The 19,558-nt window shown below is 39.3% G+C and overlaps 1 protein-coding gene and 1 long non-coding RNA gene across 3 annotated transcripts; both read left to right on the plus strand.

Moving 5' to 3' along the window:
• Window positions 1-754: 754 nt before the first annotated feature.
• On the plus strand, window positions 755-13,206 carry LOC121874404 (rho GTPase-activating protein 44-like). Its single transcript, XM_042378539.1, is given in 14 exon segments — window positions 755-1,050; window positions 8,912-9,050; window positions 9,310-9,404; window positions 9,826-9,881; window positions 9,884-9,981; window positions 10,181-10,309; window positions 10,429-10,435; window positions 10,437-10,642; window positions 11,686-11,903; window positions 11,905-11,980; window positions 11,982-12,151; window positions 12,153-12,209; window positions 12,211-12,511; window positions 12,637-13,206. Coding segments are annotated over 14 exon segments (2,181 nt in total). The 5' UTR covers window positions 755-991.
• A 651-nt stretch (window positions 13,207-13,857) lies between these two features.
• LOC121873336 lies at window positions 13,858-18,251 on the plus strand. 2 transcript variants are annotated; one of them, XR_006090219.1, is made up of 5 exons: window positions 13,858-14,044; window positions 15,312-15,501; window positions 16,670-16,796; window positions 17,578-17,653; window positions 17,739-18,251. It is a non-coding gene; the product is annotated as an uncharacterized LOC121873336 (long non-coding RNA). The 2 variants fall into 2 exon arrangements; XR_006090218.1 differs by having other exon boundaries at window positions 17,754-18,251.
• The last annotated feature ends 1,307 nt before the right edge of the window (window positions 18,252-19,558 follow it).

Here is a 19,558-nt window from a genome sequence, read left to right on the forward strand (position 1 = left end):
TCGTGTGGCAAGATATATGAAAAAAAAATGCCGTTACATATCCTAGGAAATAAAAATAATAAAAAATATCCCAATAGCTGCCTCGTAACATCTGTCAGTGTCAAAGGTTCATACAGTGAAAATTTCTGATGACTGAACTTAAAAGAATGCATCTAACTGGTTGAATGAAATAAAAACTCAAATATACCACCCCAAAAATAATACAAACAAATATAGCAACAGACAATATTAATGTAGCTAATACTTTGCTAAAAATATATTACCAGTGTTGGTATTATTCTCTTAATTGATGATAAGTGAGCCTATGTAGGTAAGGTTGAGTCTCAGTTTAGTTTGCATATCGTTTTTTGACGCTATATATATATTTTATGGATTAAATGAACTCGTTAAATAAATTCTTGCATCTTAATTTATTAGAAACGATAACTTTACTACCCTTTGATAATCTGGTCTCTGGGCTGTACATAAACTCACTTTACCTATCTCATTTAACTATACAAGAAACTAAAATAATACACGGATAGATTTAGAGCGGAAAAAACATATTGTAAAATTCTGTAAGGGTGGTAATTAATATTTGAATTACGCGCTATAATTACTGCGGGCACTCCCTTCCCGGACATTCCTAAACAAAGGATCTGATTGGCTCAACTCGTCAGCCTTTCACCAATGAGAACTCCGTATAGCTCTTGACATTTATTTCTCCTGTCTATTAAAATGGCATTAAATACGCCTTTATAAATTCCCTCCCTTTCGGATAAACTAGTTTTTGTATCTAGGTGATATATAATGATTAATAGAAGATGAGATAATAGAGAATTAATTATGACAGCAAGACGATAGTTTCTCCGAAGTAAACACGACAGTTGTCCTCGGGTGATGGCCGAGGTTGTTCCTGTGGTGTATTGTCTAAAATAATTTTTGCCTCCTAGGGCCTTAATTCCCCTTCAAATGTGTGGTGAAGTGATGTAAACGGCACCAGTGAGACACCATGAATTTTGGGAGACAGTTAAAGCGTGTGAAGCAGCAGGCGGACCATCTGTTCCTGCGGTGAGTCAGTCTCGACCCAACCCAGCCCATTTCTCTCTCTCTATCTGGCCTTCTGTTGCTTGTCTTTTATTACCCCTATGTCTCTCCTTCTATCTTCTTATCCTCACTCTATACATGTACTCTTCTCCCCAGTGTCTTATCTCCTGTATTTCACGTCATTGTCTCTCTCCTCCTCTCGTCATGTTTTGCCCCAGGTTGTGTTAGAAATGTTTTATCATTTTTCTCTATTTCTCCTTTTATTGTTTATTTTTTTGTCTCAGTTACCTTCCTTACTTTTATATTACGTATTTTGTCTTATTGTTGAATGGTTGTTTTTGTTGTTTTTAATGTGACAGGCTGCCAGCTGACACGTTCTTAAATAAATATCGTATTATTGCTAGTTTTGTTAATTACTGAGCTACAATATGGTGCAATTCACAGCAGTACAGTACAGCTAACTAGGTGATTCTATCTTAGCTCTTATCCTGGAGTTATTTAGTGAGGAACACATTGGTAATAATCATCTGGAGGGTTTATGAATTGAATTACCATATAGTTTACCATTGTTTACTTGCATTGTCTGTTTTATTTTGTGTATACCTTCACAGACTCTGTTTACTGTAAACTTGCATTATTTATTTACATTTATTTACTCTATTTAGGTTGTTTCTGGATGTAGATCATTCCTATATGTCCAGTGATTCTAGGACTTCACATTAATGGGATCTCTTGCTTCCATGTCAAAAATGAGCCTCACCGCCTTGTTCTGAATAATATGGAGCTTGGATTTTAGCTTCTGTGTTAAGGCAGAGAACTACGGCGAGCAGAATAGTCACGTGGCGTATGAGCGCCAAGCATAGGGTTCTGTGGACATCAGCTGAGGGGGTATTGAGCAGTTCTAGAGAAGTTTTATTTTGACATTACTTAAACAGTATATTATAGATTAATTCCAGACAAACAAGTCAAGGTTAGTCTTTTACTGAGGCTGCCGAATGGTTCATTCCACAAATGAATTATTTCTTTTGAGTTTTCTTTTTGATCCAAATAATATTGTTTCACTCTTTCCAAGATGTAGGAATAATTTGTTATACAGAAAACTGTGAGGGCAAACTTTTTCGGAGTGAGAGTTGTGAACTCTTGGAACAATCTGCCAGAAAGTGTTGTGACGGCAGCGAGTGTGAGCTCTTTCAAGACCAGACTTGACCAACACTGGAGCAGGTTCAGATATATTCAGGAGCCGGTGCATGCCCAGTACTTGGCAACAGTGCGTAACAGAAGCCGATCGCCCAGGCGGCTGATCAGTGGTGAAGAGGATAAAAGTAAAAGTAATTGTTTGCATGACTCCAGTTCAGATGATAACTCTTTAGCTATATCATTTGGATCTTCACCTGACACTAAAAGAGCATTGTCATCAGCATACAGCAACAGTTTACAATTAACACTAATGGGCATATTGCTTACCATACATAGTAAAGGCAGATCAATGGTCCTGGGACACTCCTTTGTGGGACTCCATGGGCTATTATTTGCAGTGACGGTTTGATTCCTGTTGTTAAGACTTAAACCAGTCAACACACCCAAAACCAAGAGCTTTCAACACAGTCATAATTCACTGTGTTGAAGACTTCTTTATACATCTAACATCACCATTTATGTATAATATCCATGAATTATTTGGGTCCTGATTTTGGCCACTGAGATGTTTGAGAGCCGCTAAAATCTGACTGGCGGTAACTGTAGTAAATATTATAATCACTGTAATATCTCCCCTTCTGAACATACACTACACTGCTCTTACTAGAATTCAAAATACAGTACACAGAATAATAACTAGACTGTAACTGCCTCTGCCTATACCAGACCCGTCGCCTCTCTTATAGTTAGGTGTTAATGCTGTCAAACTTAGGCTCATCTGATACAGTATTGGTACTAATGGAAAGATTAATTAGATGTGTTACAATGAGGGAGATGATGAATGTTGGGTAGAATAATGATGACAAACAGTGGGTAGAATGATGATTAAGATGACAGTGGGCAGAATGATGATGACAGTGTGTAGAATAATGATGATGAACAATGGGCAGAATGATGATAGATATATAATGTACTACAGGTTAAATGTTTACTACTATACTGTAATGGCAGGAATAGAGTGAGTCATGCCTTTATATGCACTACACTACGTCGTATACACAAACAGTATTTAGAGGTTGATAAGACAGAGGATGTGTTGGCATAGGATTTCCTGGTCACTGTGTTATGTTATGAAGTTGGTGCTACTGTGGAGGATTGAGTACCTTATAGTTGGTGTTATCGTGGAGTCTATGATAGTGTGGAGGATTGAATACTACATGTTGTTTTTGTTAGTATCTTGAGTCTTATTATCATACTGTTCATTAAGACTCGTCTCAGAGATTTGCATCAACTTAGAACAAAAGAATTATTCCTTATTGTTTCTATGACGTTTGTAGATATGTAACAGTGTGCAGTACATTACCAAAGCTTCTGGGAGACTGAGGGTGAAGTGTTGGCATGGGTGACACTGGTAGATGGTATGGGTGACACTGGTAGATGGTATGGGTGACACTGGTAGATGGTATGGGTGACACTGGTAGATGGTATGGGTGACACTGGTAGATGGTATGGGTGACACTGGTAGATGGTATGGGTGACACTGGTGAACGGTATGGATGCCGCAGTAAACAATAGTGCCAGTTTTTATGGTTGCTAGATTTTTCTTATTAAATTTAGGGAGACCTTTTTTTGGTAGGGAATGAAGAATTAAAAATATACCATTAACATTTATTTGGAGAATTAATAATAGAATTGAATATTTAAAAAAAAATTAATACTGAATGTTGGAGGACTGCTAAAGACAGACTCCAAAAACATTCAGAAAAGGGGGCCATGGCTACCTCCCCCTCCCCCCGACATGAGGATGCAACTTAGATGTGGGTGATTGACATCCTGTTTCATCACCGTGGTGGATACAAGTGGTGTTGATGATTGTACAAGGCTAAAAACAAGTGTACAGTACATAAGCATACAAGCATTGATGATAAACTGAAAATGTTTATCAAGAGACTTTATCTAACAAGACATCCTTCTCTCTGAGGGCTGCTGACGGTACTCTCACTTCTTATACCACAGCTGTTGGCGTTGTAAATAAGTTATTTCATTTGACTATTTTATGTTATGTAATTTTTGTGTGTGTGTCATTTAACAAAGAATTTCAGCATAGTTACAGTACAAAAGTTACATTTGCGCTGTTCTTATAGCGATCAGTGGTCGTATGGGCTGGATGCGGTTGTATTGTTGGACGGCAATTCTCAGACGAGGGATTTCGGGTGGAAGCAGGAGACGGTGGTGTGTGTGTGTGTGTGTGTGTGTGTGTGTGTGTGTGTGTGTGTGTGTGTTCAATGGGACATGCATGCAACGGTACAGCACTGTATATGTTTATAAAGTGGCCCCATAATTATATACATACCTTAAATATCTGTACAGGAAATAGTTGTATTGTACTGTTATTTGGTGCTCCAGGAAAGGCTTACCAGAAAGCCCAGAAATTGATAAAATGTACATTACTTCCCTTCCCTCAGTTGGCCCAGTTTTGTGGAGATTTACTGCTTACGTTACTGCCATTGTGCATCGACTGTCTCACGTGGAAAAGTATCTGATACAAGAATCCCTTGTTGATATAATAGGGTGCTAAGGTTCTTTCAGGAATACAGCCCCTTTGTAAATTAATTAATGCCTTTACACTGCAATATCAAGTTTTACATAGACAGGGGGTTCTGTCATAAACACATCCCCCAATTGACAGAGAAACAGATCCCCCTTATGTGAACTGAGGAATATCTGTGTAGAGTATATGATGTAATGAAGTGAGTACAAGATTGCATTAATTTTAAGGCTTATTTGCGAATGGATCTCCTCCTCCTCCTCCTTCCACCATGTTTTTACTCAGTCTTACATATTCTTCATTTATTCATTACATTCCCTGTATTCCCACCCCCCACTAACTCCTATATACAATACAGTCTTCATTCTCACATTTATTCCCACACCCTCATATGACTCACACTGTAACTACCCCTCATGTACCGTACGAGGTCGTTACTCTATATCTAGATCAATCAATCAATCCTCCATTTTCATTCCCTACCCAGTACATGCCTGTCCCTATTCTCCCCCCCCTCCCCTACCCTCATGCTCCCCAACGTACATTGATATGGGAAGGGGGAGGAGGGAAGAGGGCAGCAATGGGAAGGGGGGGGAGGGTGGGAAGTAGTGGGAAGGAGGGGGGTGTGGGAGAGTGGGAAGAGAAAGTGGAAGTAGTAGGAGAGAGATTGGGTGAGTGGGAGAGGGGATAGAGTGGAATAAGTGAGAGGGGTGAGTGTTGGAAGTAGTTGGGGTGAGAAGCTCCTCGTGTAGTTATCTTGTAATGAAACCTAATTACTCAATCGTTGTCTGTGTTGCAGTTTTGCCCTTTCACTGCCTCTCCCTCCCTTCCTTCCTCCTCTTCCTCTCTCCCTCCCCTTCCCCTTCCTCTCTCTCTCTCTCCTCTTCCCTTCCTCTCTCTCCCTCCACTTGTGTTATTTATTTTACAGTATTTTTATTTTCCCTCACTTTTTTATTATAATTTGTCTTTTTCATCTTGTTCGATATAAAATAAACATAGAATGATAATGATTAATACAGTAACCATGACGTTAACATTTATTTAACATGGTTTACTGTGTCTTGTTCCTGGTTTAACATTAGAGGTATGTTAACAAGGCCAGGATTAATTCACCCTCTTCATAATGGCGTGATGGACTTTTCACTGTTATCAAAATTCCATTGTTTGTGTACAGTAGTTCCTTTAGTAATTGTGTTGAGGATAATCATAATTAACTCTTTATATTGGAAGGTCAAATAAATGAGGAAAGACTCATCCACTTGTTGTCTTACAGTGTTGCCAAGTTGTATGTGAAGTAGAGGTTAGAGTGTTATATACTTATATACTGTAAAGTGATGTATTAAATGAATGACTACTTGAATGTATAGCTAAAGTAACACTCATGTAAGGGCAAGCATCAGGGACTGGGGGAGCTGGGTAGCTTTCATGTCCACTCCCTGCTGTAATATTATAGTTAAACATACAGTATCTACCAATTTCATAATATTGTTGCCATATTACTGTACAATACTGTAGTATACTTTACAGTGCACATAAGAAGTCTTGTCACGCCCCCACATGGTGAGTCAGACGCCTACCCAGTGTGAGAAAAACCTGACCTCGCTATAGTATGAAAAACACTTGTATACCTTAAGAAAATCCTGGTGATGGCATCCTTACATCATTCACTGTTCTTACTCACGCCTACGAGGCAACAAGGGAGCACCACCCACAAAGCTGTCAAGGTTATAATGACTTTAGGTCCACATAAATATCATGGCTGGCTGGAGTATCTTGAGGGCCATCAAAAGTGGTGTCATATGAGTCACATTATATGACTTTGATGTGCAATATTCATTCATATATTTTAACAGTTGTAAAGTAAAATTCGGGACTTTGAAAAATGATATGATTTAGACATAGTAGCTCTCCAAAGTAGTGTCTCCTGGAGTAACTTACTCATAAACCACAGATTGTTGGTATTTCCTGTAAATCCTTCATTCATCACCTTTAGTTATAGTTTATCACACAGATTAATGTGGGAACACTGAATGAAAAAGTTGTAGATAAAAAATATAGTAATGCACAGGTGTTAAGAGTGAGTCATGTTTGTGCGTCAGGGATTTAGATAACAACATTGTGACATTTTTATAGTTTTTTATTTCTCTAGACAGACACATGATCCGGCATGATACAGCTGTTATTTTCTGTCATTACTCTCAAATGTAAGGTACAGTACAATAAATTAGCTGGTGGTTCTGTCTGTGTTGTATAAACTTGCTATCACAGACCCAATCAGCAAGCCCCACATGGGAGAGCGTGAGCTGGTGCTTATTTTACCTTTTCAACAGGAACAGATTATAGTTGGTTACTTCACTCCCTTGGCAAGAAACGTGTCTATTAAAGAGTTCCTTTACCATGTGCAGGGTACACCAGATGCCGTACTTATTTTTGTTCTTTTTGTTTTTGTTTTAATGTGCAGTGGCTCGCATAAGAAAGGAACCCAGTCGCGGCACTTCCTTGTTTATGACTTGAGTGACTTGTGTAGAGCTGTAGGGTCACTTATGATTAACTATTAACAAAATAAAAAACAAAATAAAAACAGATACCATAATAGAAATAGGTAGTAGCAAGAGAGGGAGATGAGAAAGGGGAATGCAATAGAAAGAGCTAAACCGTGGCAATAGAACATGAGGAAAGTTATAAGGAGGAATGAGAAATAAATAAGAAAGGCTTAACATGGAGGGGGGGAGGTGGTTAAGCAGAACGATACCACGGGTGGAGTTTATTGGGGTTCGCATACGCAAGTACCGAGGGATAACACTGATTTGATCCTGGTGTCATTCTGGTGTTTCTGGTCGTTGGGCAGTTTTAATCTTATTACAGTGATCGTAAAAAAAGATGTGGTAATAAGGGGTTACTATATCGTACTCCTGGGGTTAAGTCATTTTTCCTAAAGGGGTTAAGTCGTCATTCTCCAAGGGTTAATACATCATCCTCAAAGGGTTAAGTCATTGTTCTCAAGGGGTTAATACATAATTTTCAAGGGGTTAAGAAGACATTGTACATCAGGGGTTAAATCATCGTCCTCAAAGGGTTTAAAAAGATCCCAGCTAGATAAATGGATAGTGGGAAGGAACATGATGCAAGTGAGTGGAGAATTATCAAGTTAAAAAAAGAAATACCGTACTTTATTTACCCTAATGGCCACCTGACCTACATGTAGAAGTTTTTTAACACAATTCGGAAATATTCATGTCAACAGGAAAGGATGTTGCTGAATAGGATATACTGTATTGTATGTAGATTAGTGTTTGGTGCGGTGATACCAGGAGTACACGAGGTAGGTAAAACACAGGAGGAACCTTCACTCTCTGATTGCTGTGTTAGACTAATGTACAGGAGGAAATAACATGGGGTGAAGAGGATGTATTTACTGTACATGGGTAATTCAGGATTAGTTTGTCGAGGTGAATAGATGACAGAAAGAATTTTTAAGGGTACAATAATTTTAAGGGAGAGAGAGATATTATGTATTTGAATGACAGGTAGAGTAAGACATAGTAGGTAAGGCTTCCATTTTTACATCAGATTAAGGCTTCTACTATGTTGGCAGCAAGTAACTAACCAGGGTATGGACTGAGGGAGGGGGAGGGGTTGTTAGCTGTGAGTGAACAGTGAATGAAAAACAGAAGTTCAGGAATAACTTTAGCTACTGGTATTTGTAATTGATTTGCAGAAGGTAATGACTGAGGGGATCTTGGTTTGGCAAAAGATAAGGAGAGAATTTATGGGAGATCGTAAAAGACGTAAAGTGAATCGAGATCCGAGACCTCTGACCCCTAATGTTAGTCAGTCTGGTTCTTGTGGGAGTAATTATGGTGTACTACTTGTTAAACTCTGAAATTGAAGAAATGATTGATAGATAATTATTTTTTATTCTGTAAAATCACCATAGACATTTACAATTGGTTCAGTATGTACATAGACAATGCAAGTTCAGTAGACAGTTCAGAATATATATTGACATTGCTGGTAGTCTGGTACAGTATACAGGTTAGCATGTATACTGTATAGGGTGTAGACAGTGCAGGTATTCAGTATACACAGACCACACAGGTAGCTACTGTATACAATTTCCAGTGTACCTAGGCAGTGTGGGTATACAAACAAGTTGTCATCTGGTGTTATATTTTATACTGATTGAAGATAATGTTTCAGGAGTGACCGGACAGATGTGGTGGGCGAGCTTAGGACGGCGGAGGAGCAGGTGGAGGAGCTGAGGCTGTTGTGTGAGGCGTACACCAGATCACTAGAGAAAGGCCTCTATACACACTCTACCTCGGACGAGAAGAAACTGGTCAGTACCGTAGAGTCACCCACCTGTAGCATCATTAGCTTAGTGATGGGTAGTCTGAGGGGAGGGAGAGTCCTTGTACTGTACAGGGTGGAGATATGTGAAGTCTTATCGGGTCAGTTTTTCCTTTTTATGTTGCCTTAACCCTTTGAATTTGATGATCTATTTCCTTGAGTAAGATTTATTTTAGGGGGTTAGGTTAGGTTGGGGGTAACTGTATGAGGATGATGATAATACAGTACGGGGTGTTTGCTCATTACAGAGGAAAGTGCCGGAGTATCAGGCAGCTGAGGCGTTGAGGGAAGTACTCAACTGTCTCCCTCCTGTAGAGAACCCTGAACACCAGGATCTGCTCAGGTATGTTTAAACTCTTAACTATATTTTTCAGTACACTCAGCAGAGGTCGGTGTTGGACCTCTTAAGAATGATTATTTAAGTGATGAGTGGAAATATTACGTCTTACAGTTCGGTGGTTGGTGCTAAAATTTCTCACTAATGGGCCTTTTATTTGTTGGGAACCGCAGACCGATGCATCTGGGTTTTGTTCATTAATACTGTACAGGGTGTCTCAATAGAATATATACACATTCTAACCTTACAGATTTATGTGGAAATTGCACGAATGCTTTTATTACAACAGCAACGTTGCCCATTGTTGTAATAAAACCATTCATGCAATCTCAATGAAAACATGTAAGGCAGTGTGTAAACATAATATACCTTACATTATTCTGAGACACCCTGTATTAATATGTTCACCTTCATTTGGCTGGTTAAGGAGTGTTGTGGCAAGAGTAGTGGAGGTGCAGCAAGCGATGGGCATGGACGTGGTGGATGCGAGGACATGTTGGACAAGCAGGTGTTGGGCCCTCTCTCAAACCTAATTAAGGATGAGTTCCCCTCAATCTCCAAGCAGAAGAAGCAACTCAAGCAGGTATGAACTACCATAGTCCTGTTACACTACTGGAGACAGAAACCAGTCCTGCGATGTAATCTGTATGAGCATGTTGATGTGGCCTGTGCTGATCTACTTGTCACCTGTTAAATAAACCAGAAATTTAGTCACTTAATTTCTTATGTGTGTGTAAAAGTATGTTATGCTTCTTAATGTTAAATGTTCGGGCACATGACAGGTTGGTTTGGACTTGGATGCAGCCAAGACACGGTGGCGCAACTCACAAGCCACTTCTGGCCCCAATCCAAAAGTGGACACTTACCGGGAGGAGCTGGAGGAGGCCGAGTCCAAGCTGGACCAGGCAAGGGTATGTGTCCCTGTTGCTTGACTGCTGACTGATCCCTACTATCATGTGAGTCCTCCTTATCTTGATGCCATAGAGTTGACTGACCCAGTGCTCTTGGTTACATGTTCGTTATTTTCCAGGACACTTACGCTTGTGACATATTCAGTGTGTTGGCCGGGACGTGAGATAACACAGTATATGTGCGGTTACTTGGAGCTTCAGCGGGAGTACATGCAGAAGACCCTGTTGAAGCTGGACCGTGTGTTGCCAGACATGAGACATCAGTTGGAAGCCTCGTCTAGTAGCCCTGTCTACGGTGTTCCTCTCCGTGACCATCTTAAGATCGTCCAGCAGGTGAGGAATCTAAACATGTACATGGTTGTACAAGTGTGTCAAATATTGCTTCAGTGTTTTATTTTTCTGAATGTGTGGTGACGGGCTCATGTGTTTGGTGAAGGTTTAACGTGTGTGTATCCCACAAGTTTCAAAAGCCATAGTATATCAAGGATACTTTGCTCTTTAAAGGGTTAAAAATGCTGACCAAGAGAGTGGTGCAGATGTGTTGGCACAAGAGGGCAGGAGTCAAAAAACAGGAAGAGAGATTGATTGAATAAGAGTTTGGCTGCCACTGTGTCCAAATTACTATAAACCTAAAGTTATAATTTTGGGTACATTTTTAATGGTTGTTTTTTATGAAATTTGTCTCATATACTGTAAATGGCCCTTACTTATGAGTGGTAAGGGCCAGGCTTGTGTGTATATATATATATATATATACAGTGGGGTATGCTATAACGAATCTAATTGGTTCTAGAACAGTTCGTTATAGCATTCGTTCGTTATAGGATTAATCCGTTCCAGGTCCCCAAATACAACCACTTAACACTGAAAATATAATATAAAATTGTAAACATTGTAAAAAGTGCATAAATATGCATCTAAACCCCTGAAATAAAAGAATATCATTAATATTGTAATAAAAAAACAATAAATTAGAAAAAAAAAATATTAAATAATGTTAGTTGTAGGAGTTTAGTTAGATTTATAGCATTCTCAATTTTATAGGTAAAACCAGATTAAGTTATAGGAATATTAAAGTAGGATCCGTTCATTATGCATACCCCACTGTATATATATATATATATATATATATATATATATATATATATATATATATATATATATATATATATATATATATATATATATATATATATATATATATATATATATATATATATATATATATATATATATATATATATATATATATATATATATATATATATATATATATATATATATATATATATATATATATATATTCTTACTATTCATACAAGTAATGTGTTTATTTTAATGTGTACTATATATACTTTCTTTGTCTTGTTCTTCAGGAAATAGCAGTTCCATTGCAAGTGTGTGTACGGCGCCTGGTGGAAGTTGGCCTTTTTGAGGAGGGCCTCTTTCGTGTGGCTGGCAGCACATCCAAGGTTCGCCGCCTCAAGGGAGCTTTTGATGCTAATTTAGTAACCACTGAGGCTTTGGCTCAAGCTGATGAGCACGACCGGGATTATGACGTCCACGTTGTTGCCGGAGCACTCAAGTGTTACCTCAGAGTTGCCAGAGCCTCTGTTGACCCATGTACTTCATGACCAGTGGCTAGAGGCGGTGCGACAGTCAGACCACCAACTACGTCTCACTCTCAGCACTTTGGCTTGTTGTGAACCAGCTTCCATCTGCCAACTTGGCCAATCTCAGATACCTTGTCAAGTTCCTAGCCAAACTGGCAGCCAATTCTAGTAGTAATAAGATGTCCCCTAGCAACATTGCCATAGTTATAGCACCAAACCTGATATGGGCGCAGAGAGATGCTGAGGAGGGCAGACATGTCCACCCTAGGTCGAAATATGAGCCTGAGATTATCGTTCCATTGTTGATCATATTGTAGAATATAGTGATTACTTCTTTAAGGAGGATATAGACTTTGGCGTAATACCACGAGTGCCTCCCTCTCCTTCAAGACTCCATGCCGAGCCCAATGGTTCACTTCCTGCCCCTTCACAGCATGGTCGACCAGGACCCCAAACCCATCGGCGAAATGCCAGTTCAGATCTATCCGGCCGTATAGATAATATTATAGGTACGTCATCAGTTGCTCCCCATGTAGCAGACTCTTGTGAAAGCCCCAAGCAACCACAAAAACAAAAAAAAACAGGCACCTAGACCTCCGCAGGTCAGACCAACAAGCTCACACGGGACTATAGGACCAGGCAGTCAAGATGGACAGAGTTCAGGAGGGACCACAAACAGTGCCTCGGGTTCACCGAACAGGGCCGGAGTAACACCCCACCTCGGGGCTGCCTGCACCTGCTGCCAGACTTCACCATAGCAATAGCATCAGGAGACCGACTGCAGAGCCTCCCAAGCCTCCTGGAACCCTGACCAAACCCAGACCTAGTCCTCCCACAGTTGAACATCTAGAAAGGTCAACAACAGCACAACTTTCAGATCATAGGACAGATGCTAAAGTGGCTCCTCTTGGGTTTGAACAGATGCATACATCCAAGGAGACAGATATAAATAGTGATGATAGTGAAGTTCTTTTGCGGAAAAAAGATACAGGGGAAGGACCGGCTCCCATAGGTTTTCTCATAGATGGTAAGGCGGCAGAAAGGGAGGATGGGGATTCTTCCCGATCATTCTTCAAATCATTAGAAAATGTCTTACAGCACCAGTCTGCTGGGCAGCCAATCGCTTTGCCACGCCACAGCTCGTCTACCTCTGTCACCAGTGATGGAGACAATGCAACGGCAAGTGTTGCACCACCACGTCTTGCCCCAGCCGTTGAAACATCACGTCCATTTATACCTCTCCAGTTCATTACTTATGCTACTGCCCAGCGATTACCAAGCTAACCAGTCTGCAGCTCCATTCGACCTGATAGTAAAGTGAATGCAATGTAATATAATAAGAAGGGTTTACTGAAGAGGACTTAAGATATATCTGTCAGGGATCACTTCCCCAAACCTGTTAATTCAAATTAAACCAGACTCTTTCTAACAGTTGGAGTTAGTGGGAGAATACTGCATTACTCATGCTTTTACCCTCCTGAATACATAGGACACATTCTGCTCCACTTAATCAAACTTCTCCATCTTAATTAACAATTCCAAAATTTCTCCTTGCAACCTTTTCAACTTCTTGTAAATGTTGGATATTTTCCACCTTCATGTACACTAATATCTGCACATTCCTAGTCCTATTTTGAGATGCTGGCTCATTCCTAAGCTTTTTGTCCTTGTTTTGCCCACACCCCTGAGGTCTATCTAACACCACCAGTAATAATTGACTCTCACCTCAGGTCCACCATTGGCTAGTGTTCTGCAGCAAGAAACCTTACCAGTATTGTATTGCATCATCCATTTATCCCTGGTGTGACATGCCTCTGTGTGCTAATGTCACCAATATCCTTTCCTTTGGAGGATCTCGTATCTGTTTTAAAACATCAGTGGAGGTACAATTTAGATTGTGATAATTACCTTATTACTTGTATTAGTGTCATAAAGTATTTTTTTATGTTTCAGCAAAGACCAGACAAACCAGCCCTGCCAGAGAAGCCAAGCCTGATGAATCGCTCAATAGTTCTCACAGACCAGTCAAAACCACAAATCCCTGAGCGTCCAGCAGTGGTAGCACAGCGGCCTTCTGCTGCCACTTCCTCTGTTCCTGGTCATACACAGCCCGTACCATCAGGTAATTAAAACATGAATCAACATTATCTAAAGTAGAGTTAGCATACTGTATGCACACACATGCAACAGTTTTAGTATTGAAGGGGAATCCTATGTATTTTAATACAAGTACCCTCTAATGAAAAACCTTCTTATGACAAGATTTATTGTAGTATAATTTAATGTTTTTTTTTCTTTATGCAGAGGTTCCTCGAGTTCTGAACTCAGAACCATGTTAATTTCACACTAAAATGATTAAAATTCATCTCTACCTGTAACAATTATGCTTGTAAATAATGTACGTAATTATTTTTAATTATCTTGACCCATGAAAATGGCTTGCTCATAGAAGGACTGATGGATAACTTAACTACTAGTACCTGTACCATGTATGCAAATGCCAGTGAACATTCATGAGTTGAACTGCATATTTATTGTGAATATAATGGGATCACATTTTAATGAGAAAAATTTTAACACCCTTTCTCACTTAATGTTCGGTCAAAATTAAAGTTTAGCGATAGCTTGACTCATTGGGAAGGGGGAAGAACTGGGGATGAGGTGACCTGTGAGATGGCATATTGCCTTTGTTATATATAATGAAACTACATACTGTAGAAATAAAGAAAATATACTAATATAAAACTATAAAAAGAAAAATTAGCATGGGTGTGTAGCTGTGGAGGCAATGGGCTGTAACTGCATTGCCAGCCCACCTCATTCCCTCCCGGCGTGACGTCATAGCATACACACACATCTCTGAGTCAGCTGGGTGACTGCCTGGCTCAAGTGTGTCACATAACCCAGAGTGTGGAAGGAGCTATTTTTTATTCATGAAATATGTGCCATTGTATTTTATAATATGCCATGTATCAATTTTATTGTTTATCATTGCAATTTCTGTTCTTTTTTGGCATATGCAATTTGAAATTTGTTAAAGTTAGTCTCGCCTTTTGCACACAAAATCGTTTAACTTTGAACCACATCGTTTATATAGAAGTTTAGTGTTAATAAATCATTAAGCTTAACTTTGAAACCATTTATATGAATTTGTTTATTATTATTATTAGGGATTACAATTATGTACTCGGTGTTTACTGCCCTGCTGTGTGAACCTGTTGTCTGTAACTTGGAGCCTCTGTATATATCTGACTGTGATGTTTATGCTAAAACAGGTAAGATTAGTGACTATTTTTACATAACCTTATATCACCAGGGACAACATTAAGAGTACTGTATGATATGTGTACATTAGCGCCGTGGATGTCATAAAATCCTCTGGCACACAGATACCAATGTGACGGACGTGGACTCAGAAGGTAGGGTGGGTTCGGCTCTAAGGAGTGATGGAGACAGTGGTGGAGGCAGCAGTGGTGAGGATAATGGAGTGCCAGTGCTAGAGACGGCTCCGCGTGTACTCAGTAGACAAGCAGCAGGTGGCCATTGTCCAAGTGGGTGGTGGTAGTGCAGGTGCTCAAGGTGAGATGTTATATCTGTCTCATCTTCCAGTCTTATTCCAACTCTTAATTTTTATTTTCTGCTCTTAATATGTCACTATCAGATGTGTCCGCTCCTGCTGCTGCTGTTTGGGTTCTGTATTCCTAACATGTATTACTTCTTATATAGTTTGTACTGTTTTATCTTAGGCCTACTCACAAAATTGCTCTTGCATCTCTCATAGCCTCTGAGGTATCAGCTATGTAATGCTGCAGCTTATATTAATCTAACATATATTTAATATAGTGTCTTGACTGTTATTTCCCCAACTTGATTATTTTGTTTAGTTAATTTTATTGGTCATGGTGCTATAGTCAAGTGATGTGTGAGGTAACATTTCCAACGCTGCCAGAGTCTTTCTTTTCCAGGAGGCCATGAATGACAAAAGTCTGGGTTTGTCCACTAAAACCCAACTCACCCAGGTGTTTGGGGGCTTTTCTTGGTAAACATTGTTTTTTTTCCAAGCTTTACTGTTTTTTTTTTGTATTGAACACACACTGGAGCACAGACTTGTGGTAGCATACAGGTGGCACTTATTACATTGGGACTGAATCTTTGACCATGGTTGTATTGGGTTAAAAGGCAACTTGGGGTAAAACGTTGTCCTTCAGGATAGTTTCTTACCATTAATTATATCAAGGCCCACTGTCAAAGGCATCATTTACCACGATATTGTTTACCAAAACTTTATTGATGTCACAGTTCACTCACCTCTTTCCCTTGGCCAGGAATGGATTTTCTGGCTCTATTGTTTCATTTAATACTCGTTAAAACATGTAATAAACTGTTAGATGATAAAGGCACATGGAAAGTCTAAAATAGTTAGTACTGTATCGGGAGAACAAACGAGAAAAATAAATTGAAAGTTTCTTGTAAGAAGAATCCACATTACCCTTTAGTTATGATATGGGGTCGCCTCTGAGCTGAATAAAACAGTTTGTCATTAGCCAAATAAAATATTAAAAGTGGCATCCCTGTTAATATTCATATGGGTTTTAGCCTTTTCCATTTCTTCCACATTCCTTTGCTAATCTCTTGATTGGTAATGGCCTACTGTAGTGTAATTACTAACCGTGTTATGCGCTTAAAGACCTTAGCTGTTGAAGCGCAGTAATAACATTATAACGTCAACGCATTCCTCCACCTTTAGATGTTGTCAGTGGTAGCAGTGAGAAGCCAGGAAAGCCGGCCAAGCCCGAGAAGCCTCCTAATATTGTGCCCGTCCCCATCATTTACCTCAGAACAAGTGGAATCTTTAGGATCATATTCTGCCTCAGGTCAGGGAAATTTAATAGTTGATAAAGAATGAGGATGTGAGGATTACAGGCTGTCTCAGAAAAATGTATACACACACATTATGAATTGTTGTGGGGATTGTGGTGGCTTACATAACAACAGCACTTTGTCCTCACTTGTTGGTGGTTGAGGTCCTCCCACAAATGAGGACAAGGTTACTGTTGTAATAAAATCATTCATGCAATCACCATGGAAATCTCACGTAGTGTGTATACATTTTTATGAGACAGCCTGTAGCCTGTATGTGGAGTGTAGAAATGTGGAAAAATGTGTGTGGATCAGTGAATATTAATGTGAGAAAGTTTGAGGAATGATTTACTGAAGATGACTTATATAATTATAGTAAAAAGCAAAATGAGTTGAATACTGTACTTATTGTGTAGCTTGTGATGTATAGTAACTTGAGAATGCAGTTCAGTTTACCAGGGGGGCTGATGAGATAGTGGCAGTACAGTTGTATGTACCACTTCCACAGAACGTATCCCTTTCATATAGTGAGGACTGCCTGTATCTTCCCTTAAACTGTACATTACTGTACAGTATAGGATTTTATGTGTCTCCCTCTTCTTTTAATGAAGTAGAGTTTCATTTTGTTAGCATAAACTTCCTAATGTTTCTCTTTCTTGTAAGTTGAACTCTGGTATGAGTTAGGTAAGGAAGTTTTGTTACTGTTCATTATAAAGGTAGATAATTTTGTAGCCACAGGATGGCCTACTGTGTACAAACTCTTGCCTTATTGTATTGTCACACATTTGGTTACAGGTGAGCCAGCAGCAGTGTTTGAAACTACCAGCAGAGAATTCTCTCCATCAGGTTGCCAGTGACTCAATGAGACTTAGTATGTATCTCGCAGTGGTTTTCTTAAGGTTATAAAAGCTGCTTTCTTGCATGGACCATTCTAGAAAAACCATTTGGGTGTGCAGTATTGTTTATTTCAGGTTCGTGTATTAAGAGCGGTGGATCTGGAAAGTTCACGTGGCCTCCTACCCTAGATTCAACCACCTCCAAACTTGCTGAAGATGAGACTGCTTCAGACTCCACAAACCTTTAATTAACATCAAGTGGTGCCTAATGCCTGTGCATTGTGTTGCTTATAGAGCTGGTGCTAGTAACAACCCCAGTTGCATGGTGCTCTTGTTACTAGGTTCTAAACACTTGGCTCAACACACAATACAGTAATATCAAACGAATGTCTCATTTTTGAAAAGGTGGAGTCTGGTCTTTCAAACTTCTGCGGTTGTGTTGTCTCGAAATGATTCCATAGAATAATGTGAAGATAAAGCAGTAGGTATAAAGTTCAGTTTTAGGTGCTTGTCAAATTTCTTTTTCTGACGCTAGTTGCCAATAGTGTTAGTGAATACAGACTGAGATTAAAGTGTTGGCAAACAGGGTGAGCCAAGTTGGAGGTGAAGCAAAGCTACACAGAAACAATTCTTGGAGATTATTGTGATGTAAAACTATTATTCACTCAAAATATCTGTTTACAATTTTATTTTATTTTTATTATTATTAAATCTTAGGCAAGAGATCTTGATAGATGTGATCATGATGGTGATAGATACAAGTGATGGAAGAGGTTGTTTTTTAAGACGTTCTGTCAGTGTTGATAAGAGATATTACGGTGCTAGATGCAGGAGTTGGCACAATTGAACCCATGTTAGTGAAACAAAACCTGTGTACTGTATTCTGAAGCATGTACAGGTATTCAGGAGACACACACACACACACTGGTGTGGTATAACCAAGGAGGAAGGTCTCTGTCACTCAAATGATCAAGAGGCCTCAGCCTACCCACTCACACTATCTGGAGAAGGGCACTTAGTTTTTCAACTTAATGCTCATTCTTTTTCTGCTTCTAATTAATTGAAAAAATTTATAAAGGTAAGAAGTTAATATTTTTGGTAGGTCTGTTGTCAGGCGTTGTACCCGTGATTTCTATGTTTTATACCTGCCGTGACAGTTCACATATACAGTATTTATTTATGGTAAATTCCCATTAAGAAATAAATCTAAAGAAAACAAAAATAATTCAAGTATCCATTAATTATTCAATAATTTTTGTGCTTTCTAGTTCATAGCAATATATATGATTAAAATATCAAAGCACAAGTGCTTATCAGAGTCAGGGCTTATTGATCAACGGGTTAGCATAATATGAGAACTGCTACTTGTCCATTACAACCATTCTGTCCATAATCACACACACCATTAATTCTTACATACACTGCAACTGTCATGAATAAACACACACAAATCTCTATTTCTCAAGGTGGCTAGGAGGAGTATTTCAAAATGGGTCTGTTGAACAGCACCCCTAAGTTTCTAAGATGAGGAATTAGAAGATCCTTATTATTTTATGGGCGCTGGGTCATTTGGCAAGTAGCCTGCAGGGCCACTCACCAGAACACCCCTGGCAGAGCCTGTATTGTCCTCAAGGCTAACTGCATTCTGACACTGGATTGTTGTCCTGTTAGAACAGTATAAATTACAACTAAAACTTTTGCTCTTCCAGTTGTATGAAGTAAACTTCGACACTTATCTGACTGTTTCTCTTAAGTCAACAATTCAACAGGTAATTACTGTACACCGAGATGAATCCGTGGAGTCGGTTCACGGGCCTCAAACCCCTCAGTTGTAAAGATGGCTTCCAAACTTAAGACTTCCATATTTATCGAACAGACAAGATGTCAGCATGTGTTGCCAGTGCTCTGCTTTATCTTAAAGGGTCTCTACACTTTATATC

Source organism: Homarus americanus, unplaced genomic scaffold (assembly GCF_018991925.1).
Source record: "Homarus americanus isolate GMGI-L3 unplaced genomic scaffold, GMGI_Hamer_2.0 scaffold55640, whole genome shotgun sequence".
In the NCBI taxonomy this organism is placed as follows: domain Eukaryota; kingdom Metazoa; phylum Arthropoda; class Malacostraca; order Decapoda; family Nephropidae; genus Homarus; species Homarus americanus.